The sequence below is a fragment of the Moschus berezovskii genome, chromosome 25, assembly GCF_049115385.1.
Source record: "Moschus berezovskii isolate FMDL1 chromosome 25, NW_MosBer_1.0, whole genome shotgun sequence".
In the NCBI taxonomy this organism is placed as follows: Eukaryota; Metazoa; Chordata; class Mammalia; order Artiodactyla; family Moschidae; genus Moschus; species Moschus berezovskii.
In genome coordinates this window covers 10,136,967-10,161,685 of record NC_142484.1, presented here as the reverse complement: position 1 = coordinate 10,161,685, position 24,719 = coordinate 10,136,967, and the positions used below count along the sequence as shown (strand labels likewise).

General features: G+C 43.6%; 1 protein-coding gene across 1 annotated transcript; it reads left to right on the top strand.

Moving 5' to 3' along the window:
• The first annotated feature begins 21,086 nt into the window (after nt 1–21,086).
• On the top strand, nt 21,087–23,913 carry LOC129548876 (secretoglobin family 1D member). Its single transcript, XM_055415757.2, has 3 exons — nt 21,087–21,242; nt 22,894–23,081; nt 23,782–23,913. The coding sequence occupies exons 1-3, from the start codon at nt 21,188–21,190 to the stop codon at nt 23,845–23,847; spliced, it is 309 nt and encodes a 102-aa protein (XP_055271732.1). The 5' UTR covers nt 21,087–21,187; the 3' UTR covers nt 23,848–23,913.
• Nucleotides 23,914–24,719: the final 806 nt, after the last annotated feature.

The window sequence follows — 24,719 nt, the reverse complement described above, 5'->3', positions numbered from 1 at the left end:
ACTGCTTAGAAGACACTACCAGCCCTAGAACTGGAAGGGAAAAAGAAAAGTGGTGTTGCCAGACCTCATGACTGTAGGTGAAGCTGAGGTTCACTTGGAAGCAAGCTACAGGAGCAAGAAACCAGGAGCCCATACACGAGAGCGGCCATTGCTGCAGACGGTGCCACGGCTGGCTTGCTGTGGGTACCACACACACTGCTTCTACAACCATCGCAAGATATGATGTCAAAAGTGGGAAAAAAATTACATCTTCCCTCTTCCCACATCCAAACTCCCATCAGGGTCATCCACTGGAAAAGCTCTCAAGATGGCAGTTGGCAAGAGAGTCTGTAGATATAACTCGTCATCTTCAGTTGTAGCAAAGAGTGATGAGCAAAACAAACAGCTCTGGAACTGAGAAAACAGAAGCACCCTGTCAGGGACACCGCGGCTGTCACCTGCAGAGTCTTCATCTGGCTTTCGGCCACTTGGAGGCCATTTGTCTCTCCTCAGAAGAGTTTGCAGCTGATGGCTTGTTGCCCACAATGTGATAAATAAATTTAATGAATAAGAGGATCCATTCTTGGCCCATTCATTCTCCATAGTTTCTTCCAGTTCATGAACAACTTTATTCAGCCTGTTGCTGATGCCACAGGGTAACTGCTTTCCTCCCTAGACTAACACCTATGTTTGCAGAGGGCTCAAACCCCTTGTTTGGGAGGGACCTGTGATGGGGTGGTGACTTGCGTCCCCAGGGGTCTCCTGCACCTTTTCAATGAGGGACATATACCCCAAGGACACGCCAGCTCCCCTTACTGAGGGACAGGAAGTGTCGTTGGCACCTGGCTCCATTCCTGCAAGGCAGCTCGCCCTCTGGAATTGCTTCCGGTAACATCTGTTCCCCAGGAAGAACAGATGTGTTTGAACAAGTCCCACCTTGATCTGTCAATCTTTTTTTAGATTTATTTTACTGAAGTGCAGTTGATTTACAGTGTTGAGTAGTTTCTGCTATAAAAGTGATTCAATTATACATGCACATTCTTTTTTTATATTCTGTTCTATTATGGTTTATCACAAGGTACTGAATATGGTTCCCTGTGCTATACAGTAGGATCTTGTCATTTATCCATTCTGTATATAATAATTTGCACCTGCTAACACCACACTCCGCCAGTCCGTCCCTTCTCCTCCCGCCTCTCCTCCTTGGCAACCATGAGTCTGTTCTCTATGCCTGTGAGTCTGTTTCTGCTTTGTAGATAAGTTCATTTGCGTCATATTTTCGATTTCACATGTAAGTGGTATCTTGTGGTATTTGTTTTTCTCTTTCTGATGTACTTCACTGAGTATGATCATCTCCAGGCCTGTTTGTGTTGCTGCCAATGGCATTATTTTGTTCTTTTTATGGCTTAGTAGTATTCCAGTCCACCTACTTTATCCATTGATCTGTCAGTGGATTTCTAGGTTGTTTCCATGTCTTGGCTATTCAAGCATGGTGCTGCTATGAACGTAGGGGTGCATGTCTTTTGAATTACATTTTTGTCTGGGTATATGCCCGGGAGTGGGATTGCTGGATCATATAGCAGTTCTATTTTTAGTTTTTTGAGAAAACTTCATACTGTTTTCCATAGTCGGTGCATGCTAAGTCGCTTCAGTCATATCCTGCTCTTTGCGACCCTATGGATTATAGCCCACCAGCCTCCTCTGTCCATGGGATTCTCCAGGCAAGAATACTGGAGTGGGTTGCTGGACCCTTCCCCAGGGGATCTTCCCAACTCAGAGACTGAACCTGTGTCTCTTGTGTCTCCGGCATTGGCAGGCAGGTTCTTTACCACTAGCGCCACCTGGGAAGCCCTATTTCCATAGTGGTTACACCAATTTACATTCCCACCAACACTCTAGGAGAGTTCCCTTTTCTCCTCACCCTCTCCAGCATTTGTTAGTTGTAGACACTGAGAGTCTTGACTCCTGCTGAAAAGAAACCTAGGGCGGAAGGGGAGTACCTGATACCTAAGTGTCCTCTAGTCAGTAGTGTCCGACTCTTTGCGACCCCGTGAATCACAGCACGCCAGGCCTCCCTGTCCATCACCAACTCCCAGATTCACTCAAACTCATGTCCAAGTGTCCTCTAGTAGTGGAAGAAAATTGCTGGAGTAACTGCCTGGAAATCTCATGGACTCATGACAGTTCCATACGGAGAGAGAGCCCCAGATTCATTCAAATGTAGCCTGCATGTTCATTGTGACATACAGAGGGATTTATGTAATTTTCTCATCCCTTGTTTTGCCACTGGATTTGTACAGGACTGTGCCAAGACTCTGGAGTTGGTATGGGATATATGATGTAACTGAATGTTTAAGACTTTGCATAATTATTGGAAAATTTCTCCCATGAATTGAGACCTTTGGCCCAAGTCATTGTTGAGTTTTTGTTGTTTAGTCGCTAAGTCGTGTCCAACTCTTTTGTGACCCTGTGAAGTGAAGACAAGAATACTGGGGTGGGTTACCATTTCATTCTCCAGGGGATCTTTCCCACCCAGGGACTGAACAAGCGTCTCCTGCATTGCAGGGTGATTCTTTACCACTGAACCACATTGTTGAATAGAATTCTCCAAAAGAGATTTTATACTGATGTAAATAAAGTAACTCTGCATTCAAATGGGTATATTGTTCCTTTTCTCCTTTGCTTTCGCTTCTCTTCACAGCTATTTGTAAGGCCTCCTCAGATAGCCATTTTGCTTTTTTGCATTTCTTTTTCTTGGGGATGGTCTTGCTCCCTGTCTCCTGTACAATGTCACGAACCTCCGTCCATAGTTCAGCAGGGACTCTGTCTATCAGATCCAGTTCCTTAAATCTATTTCTCACTTCCACTGTATAATTGTTAGGGATTTGATTTAGGTCATACTTGAATGGTCTAGTGGTTTTCCCTACTTTCTTCAATTTAGGTCTGAATTTGTCAATAAGAAGTTCATGATCTGAGCCACAGTCAGCTCCTGGTTTTATTTTTGCTGACTGTATATAGCTTCTCCATTTTTGGCTGCAAAGAATATAATCAACTCGATTTTGGTGTTGGCTATCAGGTGATGTCCATGGTTAGAGCCTTCTCTTGTGTTGTTGGAAGAGGGTGTCTGCTATGACCTGTGCGTTCTCTTTGCAGAACTCTGTTAGCCTTTGCCCTGCTTCATTCTGTACTCCAAGGCCAAATTTGCCTGTTACTCCAGGTGTTTCTTGATTTCCTACTTTTGTATTCCAGTCCCCTATAATGAAAAGGACATCTTTTGGGGGTGTTAGTGTTGTACCCACACATTCCAGGAAACAAACTCACTCAGAAGGACAATGCAGATAGTGGAGTGCAGTTTATTACACTGGCGGGCCCAAGGCAAAGTCTCCTCTTAGCCAAGGACCCTGACCAGTTTTTGTGAAAACCTTATATACCTTAAGTGTACATGCTCAAACCCACCTCCCCAAATTCTCTGAAACTAGTCTGAACAAAAGAAAAGAAAGATACCATCATACTTAATCTGTGATTCGTATGCCTTAAGCCTAGGTAGTTAGCAGTGGACAATTATCAATAGGCCTGTGGTCATACCTCAATAAGCATAATAGAATTTATGATTCTATTCAGTTACACAGATAATTAGGGTATTCTTTTAGGCTTCAGAAAGTCTAGGTTCGAGCCCTGGGGCTTTTCCATTTTTGGGGGTGGGGATCTAGTTTTCCAATTGGTATGTCTTTTCCGTAGATACTGGGCATATAGCTCAAAGTCCACAGTCTGGCCCAAGATGGAGTCCTGCTTTCAAGATGAAGCTGTTCTGTTTCCTCCTTCATTCCCCTTTTTTGATGCTCTTAATTCATACTATGAGCATCACTCATAGGGATATATTGCACCCTGGCTCTCTGACAGCCAATTTGGGAGAACGACACCAACCTTTGGGTTACAAAGTTCATAATACGTTGTGAAATGCAGGGTCCACAGAGCAGGACTATCAAGGCAACCGTAACAATGGTAAATATAGTTTTCCGCCAATCACCTTTCACCCAAGACAGGACCGAAGTCCAGAAAGGAATGTCTTCATTTGACATTGCTTTCACCTGGTTTTTCACATCATCTAAAGCAGCTGATACATTGCCAGATAAATCAGGAATATATACACAACATTTAACCTTAATTATAGCATAAGTCCCTCCTTGAGCAGATGTGAGCAAGTCCAAAGCCATTCTATTTTGAATTACCACTTTTCTCATTTGGATTTGTTCTTCATTTAAGGCTTGGATGACTTTAGCATTATCTAGGAGGGCCTGTTTTGTGAAATTAGTCAAAGCTTCTACTTTAATCATAATATCTGTTGTCCCTATAGAGGGTACGAATAAGGCAGCAATATACTCATGCCCTTGAAACACAGACCTTGTCCACCTAGCATGTAAATAAGGTACATTTACTGGGGCTTGTTGTAGGTTAGGCTTTATGCTGCCATGGGCAAAAGCAAATCCCAGTGTGAAGCGGCCTATTCAGCCAAATGGTAACCAAGGCCAAAGGTTAGGCCCACAAAGCCACTGGTTTCCATTGGGTGCCACCCAGAGGAATCCAGGGTTAGATTTCCAATCAGAGCCTGGCCAATGGATGGACTGGTTGAGGTGGTTCGGTTCAGTTCAGTTCAGTCGCTCAGTCGTGTCCGACTCTTTGCAACCCCATGAATCACAGCACGCCAGGCCTCCCTGTCCATCACCAACTCCCGGAGTTCACTCAAACTCATGTCCATCGAGTCGGTGATGCCATCCAGCCATCTCATTCTCTGTCATCCCCGTCTCCTCAGGTGCCATTTCTCTTAACCATTTTCAGACCTCAGTTAGGATCCTGTGTCTTTCCTCAGTGCTGAAAAGGGAGACTAACAGCTGGATTATGTCATCCCACGTAGGGCAGTGGGTTAAAAAAATAGTCTCCATTAGCCTAATCATGGCTTGTGGCTCCCCCAAGTATGGTGGAGTATGTCTCTGCCAGTTTAATATATCCGTAGAGGAAAATGGCTGGTAATAATAGGCTCCGGGGGCTGATAGTGCCCCGTGCGTCCTGAACTGGAGGCTGCTGTAGCTCTCTGAGGGACATCTGTAATGGGTTCTTTCCTCCTGTTCCCTGGCGGAGCGCAGCCTCTGTCTAATTCCTGTGTTTTCTTCCCCCTTCCCATCGGTACTCACCAGCTGAGGTGGAATTCTGGGGGCATTGACTAGAGGTCTCCATCACTGGGATCGGAGCCTGCCGAAATGGTGGCTCTGTGATCTCCGGGAGAGCTGTGGAAGAGCAGCGGCTGCTGCAGGAACTTCACCTGGCCCTGGATGGGGCAGTAAGGTGGGCTCCGGTCCTGGTAGAACACTGGGAGGCAGGCATATCATTATTCAGTACAGGGGAGGGGTCAGGTCATCCCCATCCAAATCCTGTAGAATTTCCTTTTTTATCATCAGTCAATTTTTGTGCCATTAATATTTTTCCCTTTCCCTTCTGGATACAGAACCTTGTCCAAGTGGGAGGGTCTTGAGCTAACCCTAGCCATGAGTCAATATATGAATATTGATCTGGGTGTCCTGGCTCTCTTGTGACTAATGTATAGACTGCTTCCACTATTTTTAAGTTCATGGTGTTCTCTGGTGGCCATCCGATTCCCACAGGGGGCCATTCGACCTCACAGAGTATGTGGAGGCGGTTAGGCGTCATCTTCACCCCATCAGTTCAGTTCAGTTTAGTCGCTCAGTCGTGTCCGACTCTTTGCAACCCCATGAATCACAGCACGCCAGGCCTCCCTGTCCATCACCAACTCCCGGAGTTTACTCAAACTCACGTCCATCGAGTCGGTGATGCCATCCAGCCATCTCATTCTCTGTCATCCCTGTCTCCTCCCGCCCCCAATCCCTCCCAGCATCAGACTCTTTTCCAGTGAGTCAACTTGTCACATGAGGTGGCCAAAGTATTGGAGTTTCAGCTTTAGCATCAGTCCTTCCAATGAACACCCAGGATTGATCTCCTTTAGAATGGACTGGTTGGATCTCCTTGCAGTCCAAGGGACTCTCAAGAGTCTTCTCCAGCACCACAGTTCAAAAGCATCAATTCTTCGGCGATCAGCTTTCTTCACAGTCCAACTCTCACATCCATACATGACCACAGGAAAAACCATAGCCTTGACTAGACGGACCTTGGTTGGCAAAGTAATGTCTCTGCTTTTTAATATGTTATCTAGGTTGGTCATAACTTTCCTTCCAAGGAGTAAGCGTCTTTTAATTTCCTGGCTGCAATCAGCATCTGCAGTGATTTTGGAGCCCAAAAATAAAGTCTGACATTGTTTCCACTGTTTCCCCATCTATTTCCCATGAAGTGATAGGACCAGATGCCATGATCTTCGTTTTCTGAATGTTGAGTTTCAAGCCAACCTTTTCACTCTCCTCTTTCACTTTCATCAAGAGGCTTTTTAGTTCCTCTTCACATTCTGCCATAAGGGTGGTGTCATCTGCATATCTGAGGTTATTGATATTTCTCCCAGAAATTCACCCCATAGTCTCCTCCAAATCCCTTCTTTAAATTTTTAATCATGCACTCCAGTACAGTTGCCTTAGATTCACTTCCCCCCACCTTGCTTACCTTCTAGGACCTTCTACTTCTCCTTTTCGTTCTGTCTACGAAGTTCTTGGTACCCTATGTACTTCTGATATTTCCACTCAATGAAGCACTTAAATTACCATTCCACCTCCTTCCTAACTGGGGTGAGAAGAGCCTTACCTGCCAGATCCCAGAGGGAGAAGGGGGATCTGTCTTCACCTGTTGGTCAGCATGGCCGAGCCAGAACACCACGTGGTCCAAGACTGCTTCTCCCTTAACTTTTAGAGTCCGTTCTGCCTTGGTGGGCTTGATTAAGTGCGGATGAAAACACAGACGGGTAAAATATCCCACGTCCCAGGCCGTCTCTGGAAAAGCCAATTCGTACTCACTTATGTATCCCCCTCCTTCTAGCCTGACAATTCCAAAGGGGTCAAGAATTTCACAGCAGATGGGCGTGCTGCCGTCCACGGGGTCGCGAAGAGTCGGACACGACTGAGCAACTGAACTGAAACTGAAATAGAGTAGCATGTCAACAGTGAGAGGATCCTGGCAGAGGTTTGCAGATGCTCTTCTGTTAATAGCATCTTCATCGCTGCAACATTTCTGTAAACTTGGAATCGTTTCCAAACATGAAGTTAAAATGTTTATTCCAGAGGCAAAATGTATCGGGATGAAAACAACTTAGGGCTTCTCAAAAAAGGAGGCCTTAAACTGCCGAGAGAGAGTTCTTGATGGAGCTGGGTCATGAGAGTGCCCCACTGATGGGTGGCTGTGTGTGAGGTCAATTTCCAAGCAGATGAAGAGTCCCCAAGCTCTGGGTTGTAACCCACTGGTGCCTGGACCGGATTCGCAGCATTTTGAAGCCCACAGTGAGCACAGTGCACATAATGAGAAACGGTTTTGGAGAATTCAGGCGCAAACCAGGCATTTCTGATGTTTCCCTACCTTCTTCTACTTACATAAGGACACAGAAAAGAGATGCACGAGAGGACCACCCTTCAAGGTACGAGCTGGCGAATAAGGTGAAGGAAGACATCTCTGATGCCCAGGGGCTTTTTCTGTATCCTGGGCCTCCCTCTGCAGCTCACAGCTTGTAGCAAGAAGTCTGAGATGCACTAGGTGTAGGAGGGTGGCTGGCAGGTGGCCTGCAGGAGTAGTAGGTAGGAATACCTCAGCACACACGTCTCCTTGATGAACCTTAGGGCATAAACCTGGTAGGGACAACCTTGCACAATGGCGAGGGAAGAAGTGAAACAAGGCTTTGAGGAGTTTACAAGGTAAAACATTTTGGTGTTTTGTGTACCAGCAGAGAAGTTTATAACTTGGGATAAAGACCCGGCATATGTATTTTTTTATATTTCTTAAATATATGACATAAAGTGTTATTATCAAGTGCCTCTCAATGAGCAGAGAGAGGACCTTCTTTGATTTTGTATATCCATGGATAATAAGGGCTTCCCTGACGGCTCAGCAGATAAACAATCTACCTGCAAGGCAGGAGACACAGGAGATGTGAGTTCAATCCCTGGATCAGAGGACCCCCTGGAGGAGGAAATGGCCGCCCACTCCAGTATTCTTGCCTGGGAAATCACACAGACAGAGGAGTCTGGTGGATTAGAGTTCATGGGGTCAGAAAGCGTCAGACACACGTGTGCTGAGCACAATCTGTTGGACCCAAGGATCATATCAATTATTGCTAAATGAGGCAATTTTATTCGTGTTTTTCATTTTTTTTAGCTGTAAACTCTGAAAATGAGTGTTATATGACTGTGCAGAAGTGAAAAGAATAAAGCTGTGGTAGTGATGTCATTATTTTTTTTTAATTTCTTTGAGCTAGAGGCTAAATATGTGACTGTAATGTATCACTCAAATATTTTGATTCGTTCTCTTTTGGTCAATGGCTTCACTGGATCTCGTGGGCTTTCTCTAGTTTCCCCAGCCGCGGGGGCTCCTCTCTAGCTGTGGCACACAGGCTTCTCCTTGTGGTAGCTCCTCTTGTCCTGGAGCACAGGCTCTAGGGTGGGTGGGCTCCAGCAGTTGCGGTTCACTGGCTTAATTGCCCTGAGCATGTGGGATCTTAGATACAGGACCAGGGATAGAACCCACGTCTCCTTAATTGGCAGATGGATTCTTAACCACTGGACCACCAGGGAATTCTCTCACATTTATTCTTAATGATTTATCATCCAGGCTAAACTGGGTCCTCCTTTGATCTTCTGAAGAGCAAGGGTTTAGAAACCACCTTCTATAGAAAAAAATGTCTATACCACAAAATAAATTGCTGTGTGTGTGTGTGTAAAGTCTGGAGATTTGTACATCTGAGTCAGTGGTCTGTACGAAGATTCTGATGGATGACAGTATGTCTTCTGTCTTTGGTAAAATGGAGCAACGGTGACTGTGAAAGTGGAGGCAGAACATGAGAGTCAGTGTGGCCACACGTGTCTGCATGGCAGAGGAGTGTGTGGCTATGACGATCCAGCAGCGACTTCTTACGAGTTTTCATCCTCTTGGTGTGTGTTGATCAGTTAGAAGACCACATCCATAGAGGAGCCCTGGGGTTTCAACCTCAATCAGAAGGGACAAATGTGGCCAGAGTGCACTGCTGAGAACAGGAATCCAGAGACCCTGCATGCCTTTGGGCAGGTAAAAGCAGTCCCCACCCACCTCCCTCCTTTACCCTTAGTTACAAAATTCAACATTCAGGACTTTAAAAATCACAACAACAGTCACTTAGACGTGGCCATAAAACAAGAAAATAAGCCATCCCATCTTAACTGGGAGAAATTACCGTGGAACCAGAGGGCCACATTTTGAAGCACTCTTTGTTCACCTTTAAGATAAATAAACATTCCTCATTGGCAGAGTCTGATAGACTCAGTTTGATATTCGATTTGGGGAATGAGGTGACTCATTTTGTTTATCTTAGTACTTAACATTTCCCCCCTTTTGTTTTGTAAGTGTAATAGCTGATATTTACTGCCAGACGCCGTGCTGGATATACCTTCCTGTATTAATTCACTTACCCTAAGACAAATTAGATTATATTATGTCACCTTATTTTGTGTGCTCAGTCACTCAGTCCTGTCCGACGCTTTGTGACCCCATGGACTGTAGCCCACCAGGCGCCTCTGTCTATGGGATTCTCCAGGCAAAAATATTAGAGTGGGTTGCCATTTCCTCCTCCAAGGGATCTTCCCAACCCAGGGGTCGAACCCGTGTCTCCTGAGTCTCCTGCATTGCAGGCGGATTCTTTACCACTTGAGCCACCTGGGACAGATGGGCAAATGGAGCCTGGGAGGGTGAGCACCTTGCTGGTGTCCCCACTAGTAGAAAGTTTCAGAGCTAGAGCTTGAACCCCGAACCCAGGTAGCCTGGGGCCAAAGTCAGGACCCTCCCCTCAGCTGAGGAAGTGAGTATGTTCTAACTTTGAGAGATCCAAACAGTATTTTTTTAATAATCATTTGAAAATAGTTGATACCTTTCATTTTTCAAAATTTCCTTTAGGAACAAAGTGTGTGCCTCTGTGATTCAGATCTCATTTATATCAGTGAGAAAAATTTCACAAGTTTTGTACTTAAATGTGTGCATAGCTCTGGTAGCTATATATCAATATTTATGCCATTGCTATTGTTTCTTTTGCTAGTTATCATATTTTCCATGATGTTCTGTAATGGTAATGGTTGATTTATAGAAAAGGAATCAGTCTTTGTATGCTGTCCATATATTCAGCTAACTTCATGAATTCTTATCAGTTCTAATAGCTCTCCCTGCCCCGCAGTAGATTCTCAGATTTACCTGGTTATTGATCAGCTATCTGTAAATAGTGTCTAGTTCATTGTCATTTTTTTTTATATGTGCTTTTCCCCTTGTTTGAAGAGAATATTTGTAGTAGCATGATTTCCTCTTTTTCTCCCCTTATTTATATATAATTTATTTTTACCATGGTTTTGGGTTCACAGCAAAGTTGAGCTAAAAGTGCAGGTGGTGGTGGTTTAGTCGCTAAGTCGTGTCCAACTCTTGCGACCCCATGGGATTCTCCACCACCTGCCATGACAGTATAGAAGTTTCACTGCCCTCTATGTTTTCCTCTTCATCCATCCTCTCCCAGAAACTGGCAACCACTGATGTTTTTAATGTCTCCATTGTTTTGACTTTTTCAGAATGTCTGCCACTGGATGCAGAGATTTGGGAGAGCCCTAAGGCTGTTAGAGATGCTGGAGTCATTCAGTGGAAGAAGCTTGGATCCCTGAATGATCCCCACGTGGTCAGGATGTGTCCTGGATAGGCCCCTGGGAGCAATCTGCTGCAGGGGATCAAAATAATTATTGAGACTGTCCATCAGAGAGGAGTATGTAATCAGTGATACTCATTAGAAAAACTAACTCATGGGGAATATAAGGCAATTGACCTTTAATTCCACTTTATGATCATTTACAAATTCTCCACAAATGGGGCGCTGCATTGTTGCCCACTTCCTGTGGGAATAGTCTCCCTGTCCCACCCTCAGAACTTCAGCTCATCTTGTAGCCTCTCCCTTGTCCTGGCCAATCACAGAGGTATGAGATGTAATAATAATATTTAAAAATCCATTATTTTTAAAACCACTGACATAAAAAACAATAAGTAAAAAGATGGGGATATGTTCTTGTTTTGGAGGTCAAGGAAGGAGATCAGAGACTCAGAAAAAACTAATGCCACCTAATCAAACAAATTGCCCACTTGGTCCTTTCTCTGAGCAGTGTATTTTCCAAAAACACACAGTCCAACAACTGAATAATATTTTAAAAAATCACTTTTAGTTGCATTTTTAACATGTAAGAATATGCAATGTGCAGCAATTCTTAAATCCTGTTTTACTCTCTCTTTAATTTTTCTTCCTTCTTTACACTTTACCCAAATGACTTTCTTAATGGGAATAGAACTGTTTACACTTTCCCACATTTCTTTAGTATCTGACTCAATAGAAGGCAATTGAATTCACATATTTGCTTCAGTCTCTATTGCAACATCACGTGTGTCACCCATCATGTAGACTCTGGAAAATTCCACCATACACTTGCTAGACAATGAGACTGATATGAGCAGATAACGTTACTGTATTATTTTTCATATTTATTTATTTGGCTACATCAGGTCTTAATTACCCCCAAAGGCATATTAGTGGGATATCAGTTCCCTGACCAGGGGTCAAACCCATATCCCCGGGGTTGTAAGGCAGATTCTTAATCACTGGACCACAGGGAGGTTCCCTGAATTATTTTTAAAATAGTTTTGTCCTCTCAGATCCCCTGAAAGAGACTTAGAGGCCCCTCAACCATGCCTGGAATTGCTGTAATATGTAAATATATGTGTATATTTAGTAATTTTTTTCCTCTGTATGCCAATGAAATGAAGGCCAGAGAGGAGTCCTGGCTCAAAAGGTTAAACATATATAGGGGATTCCAGAAATAACATTAAAAATTTTAATTAACAGGTGAATAGAGAAAATCTCTTAATTACATGAATAGATTTAAGTTGTGGATAAATTCTGGTGACCTTTCTTAGTAAAACTGTAAGTAGAAAGAGGAACTAAAGAACCTCTTGGTGAAGGTGAAAGAGGAGAGTGGAAAAGATAGCTTAAAACTAAACATTAAACAAAAAAAAAAAAACACCTCAGATTGTGGCATTCAGCCCCATCACTTCATGGCAAATAGAAGGGGAAGATGTGGAAGCAGTGACAGATTTTCTCTTCTTGGGCTCCAAAATCATTGTGGATGGTCACTGTAGCCATGAATTTAAAAGACGATTGCTTCTTGGCAGGAAAGCTATGACAAACCTAGACAGTGTGTTAAAAGAAAAGACATTACTTTGCTGACAAAGGTCCGTATAATCAAGGCTATATATATGGTCTTTCCAGTAATCACGTACGGTTGTGAGAGCTGGACCATAAAGAAGACAGAGCGCCAAAGAATTGATGCTTTCCACCTGTGGTGCCGGAGAAGACTCTTGAGTCCTTGGGATAGCAAGGAGATCAAATCAGTCAATCCTAAAGGAAATCAACCCTGAATACTCACTGGAAATTCTGATGCTGAAGCTGAAGCTCCAATCCTTTGGCTACCTGATGCAAAGAGCCGACTCATTGGAAAAGACCTTAATGCTGGGAAAGATTGAAGGCAGAAGAGGGCAACGGAGGATGAGATGGTTGGATGGCATCACCAAAGCAATGGACATGAACTTGGGCAAACTCCAGGAGTTGGTGATGGACAGGGAAGCCTGGTGTGCTGCAGTCCTTGGGGTCACAAAGAGTTGGACACGACTTGGCAACTGAACAGCAAACAAAGTAAGAAGGGAAGAAAACTTTTGAACCAATATAATCAGTTTTCAAAGTCAACAGTGAACAGGACTTTAAAATAATGAGTGCTAAAGGTACTTCCATTAAAATCAGGGTAAAACAAAAATGACTGATATGTCCATTAGTAGTCAACACTGATTTGTAAGTTCTAAGTGTCACATGAAAATGAGAAAAAGAGGTTGAAAACCCATCCTGTGCCCAGCAGCTATACCGCAGATAGAATGTTGGTCTCCTGCATTGCAGGTGGATTCTTTATTGCTGAGCCACTAGGTAAGACCCATACACCTAGGAAACTTAACATACAGCATAAACAATGTTATAATTCAGTAGTTTAAAGATTATTTACCTTTTGGTCACAGGTTGCTGATAACCATCTGGAAGAAAGAAAAGGAGACTTCTACCTCTTACTATATAAAAAAGTTTTAACTGGAAACAAACTTACAAATACTGAAAACAAACTTACGGTTACCAAAGGGGAAATGTTGAAGAAAGGGAAAAATCAGGAGCTTGGGGTGAACTTGTACACAGCACGATATATTAGATAGATAACCAGCAAGAACCTACTGTATAGTACAGGGAGTTCTTCCACTCAACATTCTGTGATAACATAGATGAGGAAAGAATCTGAAAAAGAATGGATATGTGTGTATGTATAACTGAATCACTTTGCTGTACATATGAAACTAACACTGTAAACTGACTATACCCCTGGTGGCTCAGTGGTACAGAATCTGCCTGCAATGAAGGAGACTCAGGTTCGATCCCTAGGTCAGGAAGATCCCCTGGAGAAGGAAAGAGCAACCCACTCCAGTGTTCCTGCCTGGGAAATCCCAAGGACAGAGGAGTCTTGTGGGCTATAGTTCATGAGGTCGTAAAAGAGTCCTACATGACTTAGTGACTAAAAGAACAACAACAATATAAAATAAAAAATTTTTAAAATAGGCAGAAGAATTGAGTAGACCTTATTCCAAAGAGGAAAGGCAGATGGCCAACAAGCACATGAAAAGATGCTCCACATTGCTAATTATCAGGGAAATATAAATAAAAACCGTAACGAGATGTCACCTGACACCTATCAGAATGGCTGTCATCAAAAAAAGGAAATGATAAATGTTGGTGAAGATACAGAGAAAGCTTTATTGGTCAATACCTGTGTGCTAAGTAATGCTGGGATCAGAAAAACTCCTGTAAGACCTTAAGTCAGTTCAGTTCAGTTCAATTCAGTCTCTCAGTCATGACCTACTCTTTGCGACCCCATGGACTGCAGTACGCCAGGCTTCCCTGTCCTTCACCATCTCCAGGAGATTGCTCAGACTCATGTCCATCAAGTCAGTGATGCCATCCAACCATCTCATCCCCTGTCGTCCCCTTCTTTTCCTGCCTTCAATCTTTCCCAGCATTGGGATCTTTTCCAGTGAGTCAGTTCTTCGCATCAGGCGGCCAAAGATCTTATATAGTAAGCCCTGAGGACATAAATACTAGGTGGCCCTGGCGGTTAATGAGGACCAAATCCACAAGGGGCAAAAGACTTGCTGCCCACTGTTACCAATACTGTTCACAGAGAAAGGTCTTTATGGTGAGCAAAGTACAGCGTTAAGCGAAGCAGCTAGTCTCGGGGATTCTACAGTGACTGCGCTCAGCAGTTCCATGGTCCTGAGGTTATCTGGCCTCCTCCTCCATGTGCTTCTTCCAAACTTTATTAAAAAAAAACAAACAAACCAACTACATGCAACCTGTCATGAAGGCCATAGCATTATTCCTTTCTTCTCAAGGGGAAAGATGATGAAAATTTGCTATTTTCATCATCGTAAGTGGCACCCGTGTTTGCAGATGTCTTGAACTCCCCTATTTGGGTGGGACCTGTGGTGGAGTTGTGACTTGCTCTCTCCAGGGTACCCCTGCACCTGTGGGGCTGACCTACAATGAGGGGCATGTACCTCAAGGACACACCAGCTCTCCTTAATGACAGTGGGATGGGCAGGAAGAGTTGTTAGCACCTGGCTCCATTCCTGCAAGGCAGCTTGCCCTCTGGAATTGCTTCAGGTGACATCCGTTCCCTGGGAAGAACAGACGTATTTGAACAGAGCCTCTCCTTGGTCTGGCAGGCTTGACTCCTGCAGCAAAGGAGCTTAGGAGGGAAGGAGAGTCCTTGACATTCAAATGTCTTCAAATGGTGGAAGAAATTCACTGGATTAGACCCTTGGAAATCTCATGGGCCTGTGACAGTTCCATAGGTGCAATGTCCCAGAGCTCATTGGAATGCAACCTGGATGTCTCTTGTGTCAATGAGGGGGGTTTCGACCACTTTAGGGTTGCTCCTTGTAATTTAGTTAGTCCTTGATTTGCGCTAGATTCATGGATAATCTTGCCAGATTTCTGGAATTGAGATGGGATATTGGTTATAAGGGCTTCTGTGGTGGCTCAACAGCGAGGAATCCACCTACAATGCAGGAGACGTTGGGTTCAGTCCCTGAGTTGGGAAGATCGCCTGGAGGAGGGCATGACCAGCCACTCTAGTATTCTTGCCTGGAGAATCCCATGGGCAGAGAAGCCTGGTTGGCTATAATCCATAGAGTCACAAAGAGTTGGACATAATTGAGGTAACTGAGCATGCACCCGTGTGGTTATAAGCTGATTTGTAAGACTTTGCACATCTGTTGGAAAAGATGTATCCTAAGACAAGACCTTTGGCCTTAGTCTTTTTTTGGAGCATAATTCCCTCAAAGAGACTCTACACTTGAGCAAATGAAGTAACACATCAGCAAGGGGTGGATCTGGGTGAAGGAGTACAGGTACTCTAATGGAAATATCATTGTACCTTTTCTGTAAGTTATACAAAGTTTAACACGGTATTATTGAGGCAAAATATGAACATACTTCTACCTTCAGGGGAAAGAAGTGTCAGGCCACCCAGGGAGAGTGCGTGATATCACTGGGTTGTCAGATTATCTGGGAGACGATGTATGAGCTCAATGTGCAGTTGGACAAAGGGTCCCCAAATGCTAAGTTGTTTCTGAAAAGGCACCTGAACTGGATCCCCAGCATTAGAAAATATACATATAGGGTAATGCACCCAATGAGAAACTGTTACAGAAAATTCCAGAACAAACCAAGTATCTCTACTTTTCCCTTCTTTTCCCCATGTACAACACAGAGAAGAAATTCAGACATTTGAGACCACTGATTTATGGAACACTTGGCAAACAGGTGACGGAAACAATTTCTGATGCCCAATGGCCTTTCCCATGTCATGTGCATCTGTCTGCAGCTCACAGCCGTGGCCCGAACTCTGAGCTGCTCTAGGTGTAGGAGGGGAGCGGGCAGGTGGTCTGTGGGAGTAGTAAGGAGTGGCTGCATCACTCACCAGTTTCCCTGAGGAACCTCAGGGCATAAATCTCATGGGCCCCACAATGCAGAAAAGCGAGGGAAGTAGAGATGGATTAAAAGGTCTTCGAGGAGTTTGTAAGACAAGGTGCACTGGTGATTTGGGGACCAGCAGAGATGGCACCCCACTCCAAGGGTACTCTTGCCTGGAAAATCCCATGGATGGAGGAGCCTGGTAGGCTGCAATCCATGGGGTCGCTAAGAGTCGGACGCGGCTGAGCGACTTCACTTTCACTTTTCACTTTAGAGATATTTACAGTTTTGGGGAAGACCAGACATTTATTTCAATTGTTGATACTTTTAAGAATATATGCTCGGGGCTGGTATGCGGGGATGACCCAGAGGGAGGATAAGGGGAGGAGGGAGGTGGGAGGGGGAACTCATGTACACCCGGGGCGGATTCATGTCAATGTATGGCAAAACCAACGAATATAATATTGTAAAATGATTAACCTCCAATAAAAATAAAAATAAAAAATTTTAAAAAAAGAATATATATTTCTTTAATTATTTGATTGTTCCAGGTCCTAGTTGCAGAGTGTGGGAACTTTAGTTGCGGCAAGTGGGATCTAGTTCCCTGACCAAGGATCGAACCTGGACCCCCTGCATTGGGAGCGTGGAGTCTTAGCCACTGGACCACCAGGAAGTCCCTGTTGATACTTTTTAAATATATGATGTAAAATGTAATTGATAAATGTATCTCAATGAGCTAAGTGAGACCTTTCTTACTTTATATATGCATGGATAATGCCACTTTCTGCTAAAACGGAGCAATTTCATTCACATGTCTCATTGTTACAGATACAAATTCTAAAAATATTTGTCACATAAGTTTGCAGATGTGACAGGAATGAGTTTATGATAATGACATCACTTGATTCTTTGACTTTCTCTGGGGAATTGACTAAAAACGACGTAATGAACCGTCACTCAGGATTATTTGTAATGACTTATCAACCATGACTAAATTAGGTCCTCCTTTGATTTTATTCAAAGCAAGTAATCAGAAATCACTTTCTATGGAAAAAAATTTAATTTAAATATTAATATTACTCTAAAATAGTATTAGTATTGCTCTAAATTATATCATAATTTTATATATTGTATAAATTTAATATTAATATAAAATATTAATATTACTCTAAATTATTTTTTTGGAGTCTAGAGATTGTTGCAGGATCAGTGCTGTGTAAGATCTGATGGATGAACTGTACAGATTCTGTCTAATCATACAATACACTAGTGTAAATGTATCTGTGAGTGTCCTGATCCAGAAGTTAAGTCCTCAATGTTCCCATCACCTGTGTAGGTATTAATCCACCTAGAGACTTAATCCTTAGAAAATCCCTGGGATTTCAGCCTCAGCCAAAAGGACAGGGGCATGAGCCAAAATTGGCAAGAACATCCTGCTAACTACATGAGCCTAAAGTCTCGTGTGTCTTGGATAAATAATAGATAACGTCTATCCCCACCCACCACCTTCTTATACCCTTAGTTCTAAGAGTTAGTATTAAGGATATTTAAACCACAATAACAGTCACTTGGACATGACCATAAAACAATAAATAAAGTGATCTCATCTTAACTGAGAAAAATCTCAGTGGAACCGGAGCCAAATTCAGAGGCACACTTTGTTAGCCTTTAGGATAAGTAAATATTCCTCACTGGCAGAGTCAGGTAGGCTCACCTTGATATTGGACTTTGGGAACATGGTGATTTATTTTGTTTGACTTAATATTTATAGTTTCCCTTTTGTTACATAAGTTTAATGCCTGATATTTACTGTAAGACACTGCGCTATACACTTTCCTTGAGTTAATGCATGTATCCTAAGACAAGTCTTATGAGGTAGGCAGTATTATGTCACACCTATTTTATAGATGGGGAAATTGAGGCTATGAGGGTGAGCACCTTGCTGGTGTCCCCTCAAGTAGAAAGTGCCAGAGCTGGGCATGAATGTTGAGCTCCTCGCGCTATTCAGTAAATGAATATATTCTAATTCAGAAAGACCCAAACAGCACTTCAGAATTCAAAACAGTGTAAAACTGACCAGTTAGGATTCTGTGGTGGGCTGGATTGAGTTTGTAGAATTATTTGAGAATAGTTGATTTCTTCAAATGTTCTAATATTTCCTTCAGACGTAAAATGTGTTCCTCTGAGGTTTTTGGGGTTTTTTTTTAACATACTTTTTTATATCTGTTAGTAAAGGTTCATGATCTTATCCTGAAAGTTTTGAAAATTTTCATTTATGTATATTTTGATATATTTTCTCACAGATCACCACCACCAAACTCCCTACTGAAAGTACCACTCTGTTACTTTAGCATCCACACACCAACAATGCCTGAACTAGACCTACTGGCTTCCAGACTGTGAGTCTAAGCAAGTTTGTTACTGTCTCCAAGTTATATGATTCACCTGTAAGAATGGGAAGTGTAATAGCTTATAGATTTGCAACACTGATTGAACATGATAAATTATATTTGCACATTGTCTAACCAAAAAACATTGCCACTCTTTTTATGACCACTAATACTTTTAGCCACAGAAGTTTTTGCCAACCAAAGAAACTCTACGGAAGGCAGCAATGGTATGCTTCTGTTTATAATCAGCTCATTGTGACTTTTATGATTCAAATTTTTTGTTTTTAAAAATAATTTCATTTATTCTTGGCTGTTCCAGGTCTTTGTTGTTGCATGGGCTTTTCTCTAGTTGCAGCAAGTGGGGGCTACTCTCTAGTTGCAGTTGGTGGGATTCTCATTGCAGTGGCTTCTCTTGCTGCAGAGCACGGGCTCTAGAGAGCATGGGCTTCCATAGCTATAACACGTGAGCTCAGCAGTTGTGGCTCCTGGGCTCTTGAGCACAGGCTCAATAGTTGTGGCACAGGGCTTAGTTGCTCCGAGGCATGTAGGATCTTCCCAAATCGGGGATTGAACCCATGTCTCCTGCACTGGCTGGTGGGTTCTTTACTCCTAAGCCACCACGGAAGCCCTGAGGATTCAATTTTTATTGGCCATCATATTCTTCCTCCCCCAGGCCTGGCAACCACCATTCTGCTCTGTTTTTCATAAATTTAACTATTAAGATACCTTATATAAATGGAGTCATGTAGTACTTGCCTTTTGTGGCTGCCTTATTCCACTCAGGGTACTATCTGTCCTCAAGTTTCATCACTAGGCAGCATGTGACACCGTTTCCCTACTTCATAAGGCTGAATACGAGTCATATTCCATTCTATGGATCGATCACATCGTGATGGTTCATTCAGCTGTTTATAGACAACTGTTTATAGATGATTCATTCAACATTCGACTGTTGGATTGAGTCTACTTCTTGGCAATAGTAAATCATGCTGCTGTAAACATGGGGAAGCAAGTACGTGCACCCTGCTTTCAATTCATTTGCATATATACTCAGAGGTGAATTGATTGATCATAATTCTTTTTAATTTTTGAGGGACCTCCACATTATTTTCTTTAGTGATTGCACCATTTTACGTTCCCACCAGAAATGCAACTGTGTTCCTATTTCTCCATACCTTTTCTGATACTATGTTTTATTTTCCTTCCTTCCTCCCTCCCTCCCTTTCTTCCTGCCTTCCTTCTTTGCCTTCCTTCTTTTTTTTTTTTTTTTATATTATCCATCTTCATGGGTAGGAAAAACCCACAAGACTTTGACTTGAGATCTGAAACTCAGCATGAAAGCACTGGGGCAAAAAACAAAAACAAACAAACTACATGTATGACATCTCACCCAACCATTCTGCCACCATTGTCACGGAAGGCAATGGAAACACTCCTGACTTGGCTAGTGCTGTCTCTCCAGTCAAAAACCTTCCCTGTTCCACCATGTGTAAGTTTCAGGGTAACCTGGGTAGCTGATGTCCCCCCAACAAGTCACGCAGTTTATGCTGTCTTGTCCTCTCTTACACTGTGCCCTGCGATCCCTGCTGCAAGCATTCCTTCATGTCAAAATTCTATATATTCTTGTTAAAATATATATATTTTGGCTGTGCTGGGTCTTCACTGCAACATACGGGCTTCTCTCTAGTCCCCAAATTCTATATATTATTGAGTGCCACTCAAATATGTCCCCTTAGACAAGCAGCCTGACTTCCCAATGCCTTTACTGAGAATTGTCTAAGTCTCTCCCTGTGTTTCCACAAGGCCTCTGCTCATGGCTAGGGAGAGGATGAGTCTTTGTGGGCTTCTCCCCTGCTGGGACCCTGTGATTCAGAAGGTGTGACTCTCCTATTTGACAAGGAAAAGTCAAGAGGGAGATCCTTTTCATCAAATTAGAGCTTGATTTGATATGAAATCTCTTTTGATACTTTTTGAAACAGAATAGAAAAAATTGGTAGTTGAGGGGATGTTCTTAGTCTTCACACTTTTTTCTCTTGGGATACTGAAAATCACCAATTTCTCTCACAGTTGTCATCAGGCTACTAACCTTTCTCCCTAGCTGCCCAGAGGAAAATCTGACACAGCAGGCACACTCTTACACTAAAGATGTACCCTAACTGAGCTAATGGCTTGTTCGTCCATATTCATTCATTTAATCAGGGAAGACGTGCTTATCCTCTTCTCCATGCCAAGCACTGACACCCGGGGGGGGCCTTGATTCCATTAACCGATTATACATTTGTGAAACTACAACCTTGGTTTTTACTACAAAGGAGAGGTGTATGGTACTTGTGAACGGGACTTTGGCCAAACCATTGTGACATTGCAGATGGCATCAAGCCCTGAGTGAAGAAGGAAGGTCTGGAAGCCAGACTTTGCCACCTGCTTGTCCATGTGGGCAGGGCCAACAGAGCTCTCCAGGTACAAATAGCCCTGGGCTCCCCAGGCTCCTGAGTCCAGCTCCTGATTGCTCGTCATTCACCGAGGCTGAAAACTCAAAGCAAAATAAACCATGAGGCTGTCCGTGACTGCCCTGCTGGTTACTCTGGCCCTTTGCTACTACGAGGGTGAGTATCCTTTCTAATCTGCCCAGCACCAGCTTTGGTGAGAACTTTTCCCTTGGTATTTTCACTGGGTGAACTTATCTGGGGAGTGGGGAAGCAACATATCAGAATCCGAACCTCTTCCTCTACTTGACAGTGAGTCCCCCACAAGCCCAGGTCCTATTTGATCAATTTCCAATATATTCTAGAACTCTTACCAAAAACTCATTGCAGGCAAATTTTAAAAGCTTTCTACCCAAAGTCTCGCTCCTCATCTGTGATCTGTGTTTCAGAAGCAGTGTGACATAGTAAGATTTGGAGGTGAATCACAGAGCTTTTGAACAAAATGCTTAGTCTCTCCAGATAATCCTCTTATTCCATTTTTCAGGGTCCACCAAGAGTAGTTTACGACCATAAAGTGGGATTAAGTGTGTCAAGAGTCTAGATATTTAGTAGTTACCACTGTTCTTGTTCCTAGAGTTTCTTAGGTGACAGGTGAGTTGACAGCCTTTTTAACTAATAGACTCAGACTCAGAAAATGTTACAGCCAGAAGGGTTTTGGGGAGAGAATTTTACTTCGAGAAGAGTCCGTGTTCTGTAAATCTCTGAATATAAGTTCTTCAGATGGGGTCTGCAAATAAGCAGAACTCACTGTATCCACAAATGCCACTTGTGTCCTAGGAGTCTTTCCACTAACGGTGGTAGAACTAGTGTAATCATCAGAGTCACAGACTTCATTTTTCTACAGTTAACTCCAGCCATTTATTCATCCACCCTTTTGCTCTGCTTCACGCCCTCAGTACTGATGCAAGTCTCTCTGAGTGTTTCTCTTTTATTGAACTTTCTAAACGTCCTTCTCTTTGCCTGTGCTGCCCTTTCAAATTCACTGCATAGTTTGATGTCTGACCAGGGAGCAGATCAGAGCCTTGACAGAATACATCCCAGGCTGCCAGGTGGTTGTCAAGACTTGGTGGGGATAGACAATCCCAACAAGGAAAAGGTGATCGCTTCCGGCCTCAGCACCCTTCTGGTGGGGTCAGGAATGAGCACCCATTCCCTCCTCTCACCTTCTCTAGGAATTCTGTACAGAATACAAGAGTCAGTCATCACTTTGTGTATAAGCTTCAAATGTGTTCAAATTGATTAGATTTTATTTTTTTAGCTATATCTGCATCCAATGATAGAAACCTATGCTTTAATTTAGTCTCAAAATAGCATATAGTTTACATACTCTTCTCCAGGTTTATTCTTCCTCCCTTCCGTGATCTCTGGTAAGATCTGATTCTACCACTCACTTGAAAACTCAGTTCCTAAAATCTCCTCTTCCCCAGTATCCAAGACAAAATACAGTGTCACTCAACTGATAGGCAAAATTTGATTTTTTTTTTAAATCTAAGGAAAGTGAATTTCAGCAAAGCTAGGGAGCTTTGGAAAGTAGCGGGTGTACTTTAAAAAGGAAAAAACTGAACTCAGGGAAACTGACTTCTAGTCCTGGCTCAGCCACTTGCTCTGGGGTCTCGAGGAAGTCACAGCCCTAGCGTCCTGCGCTGTCATTGGCACCATTACCAGATGAGATTGTAAAATCCTTGGGGTTCCTGTCTAGTTCTAATTCAGGGAAACACAGAGGAAAGTGACTTTCCCTACATCAATTGTATCTCTTTTCCTTCTGCTCCAGCCAATGCAGTTGTCTGTCCAACATTTGCTAAGGATCTGCTGGAGTACTTCTACCTTCCTGCCTCACTGTACGAGCTGTCACTTGCAAAGTATGATGCACCTCCAGAAGCTGTGACTGCCAAGTTGCAAGTGAAGGAATGCACGGATAAAATCTCATTCAGAAGCAGATTACTCATTACAAGTATAATGGTAACGTCTTTCTTCTTGCTGCACAGAGGCTTCCACTCAGCTGCACATGCCAGGAGCGGGGTCAGTGGGCTGCTCCGAAGGGGGCAGCTGTCACTGCTCACTTCTAACCCTTGGCCACAGGCTGGATGGTGACATCCCACCTGCCAAGCTCCCCTAGGGAAGATTGCACAGGGCCTCTGGACATGTTCCTCCTTCTGGGGTCACTTCCCTGGGTGCCAGGCGGTCCAGAGTGTCCTGAGGAAGAGGACGTGTGCTGTCACAGCCCCATCGTAAGGCTGAGAGCAGCAGGAGACTGTCCTACTCTCCCCTAACTCCCTCCCCGATCCTGTAACCCTGTGTCCCTTTTGGACTGAACGTGTGGGGTTCCTGGGAGATCAGAGAAAAGAATGCCTGGACTGCCCCCTCCAAACTTCATCCTCCTCCTTCCTTTGGAAACCTGAGTCCTGCCCATGATGACCACCTCACGGTTTATCTGCTTGTCTATGGAAAGGATTCTTTCCTGACTTGTGTGGTTTATGATGATTGTACCAGGTCTATGCCATTGACCACACACTCTGGCTTCCTGCCTTGGGCCCTCCCACTCGCCTTTGGCTGGTTGAAATTTCATCGACCACGTAGTTGTGAATGAGAGTCTGTGTTAATGTGTCATCTCCAGCAGCAAGAATGATCTCTCCTTTCTTTCTTTCTTTTTCTGTTTCAGGGGAAAGTACTGGTGAGTTGTGCTGCCACAGATGTGAAAGGTATACTAAATCCTTCTTCTGCGTGATCACCTGATCTTCCATGGAAAATGTAGAGGTTTCAACATCTTGCTTAATAAATGATTTGCCCTGCATTTCTCTACTTGTCCTGTTATTATTCAACTGTCTCTGGCTTTGAGTAAGGGTGGTTTTCATCATGAAGTGACCATTGGGTGTCATCACTAGTAAATTTTACAGGCCCAATATCCAGTTAGCCACAGAAACCTGAGGTGCAGGGCTCTCAAGAAGAAATATCTGATTATGTATCAGCCTGCATTTCTCTACAGATTTTCCACTCATGGTGCCATGATGAAGGGATGTTGCTGCTGTTTAGTCTCTCAGTCTTGTCTGACTCTTTTGCGACCTCATGGACTATAGCCCACCAGGCTTCTCTGCCCATGGGATTTTGCAGGCAAGAACACTGGAATACATTACCATTTCCTTCTCCAGGGGATCTTCCCAACCCAGGGATCAAACCCGTGTCTCCTGCATTGATTGGCAGGCATATTCTTTACCACTGAGCCACCAGAGGATGAAGGGATACTTAAGGGTAAAAAGAAGTTAAACATTCCTATTACTGGTCTTGATTTGAGGGATACCCACATCATATCTGGGGCTTCCCCAGTGGCTTAGGGGTAAAGAATCCACCTGCAATGCAGGAGATGCGGGTTTGATCCTTGGGTCAGGAAGATCCTCTGGAGAAGGGCATGGCAACCCACTCCAGTATTCTTGCCTGGTGATCCCATGGACAGAGGAGCCTGGAGGGCTACAGTCCATGGGGTCACAAAGAGTCAGACATGACTGAAGCAGCTGAGCACGCATGTAGCATGCACAATGTATCTGGCCAGTCATATGACCTCCAACCAGCAGCATCATTCATACTTTGTCTTCATATTAACCA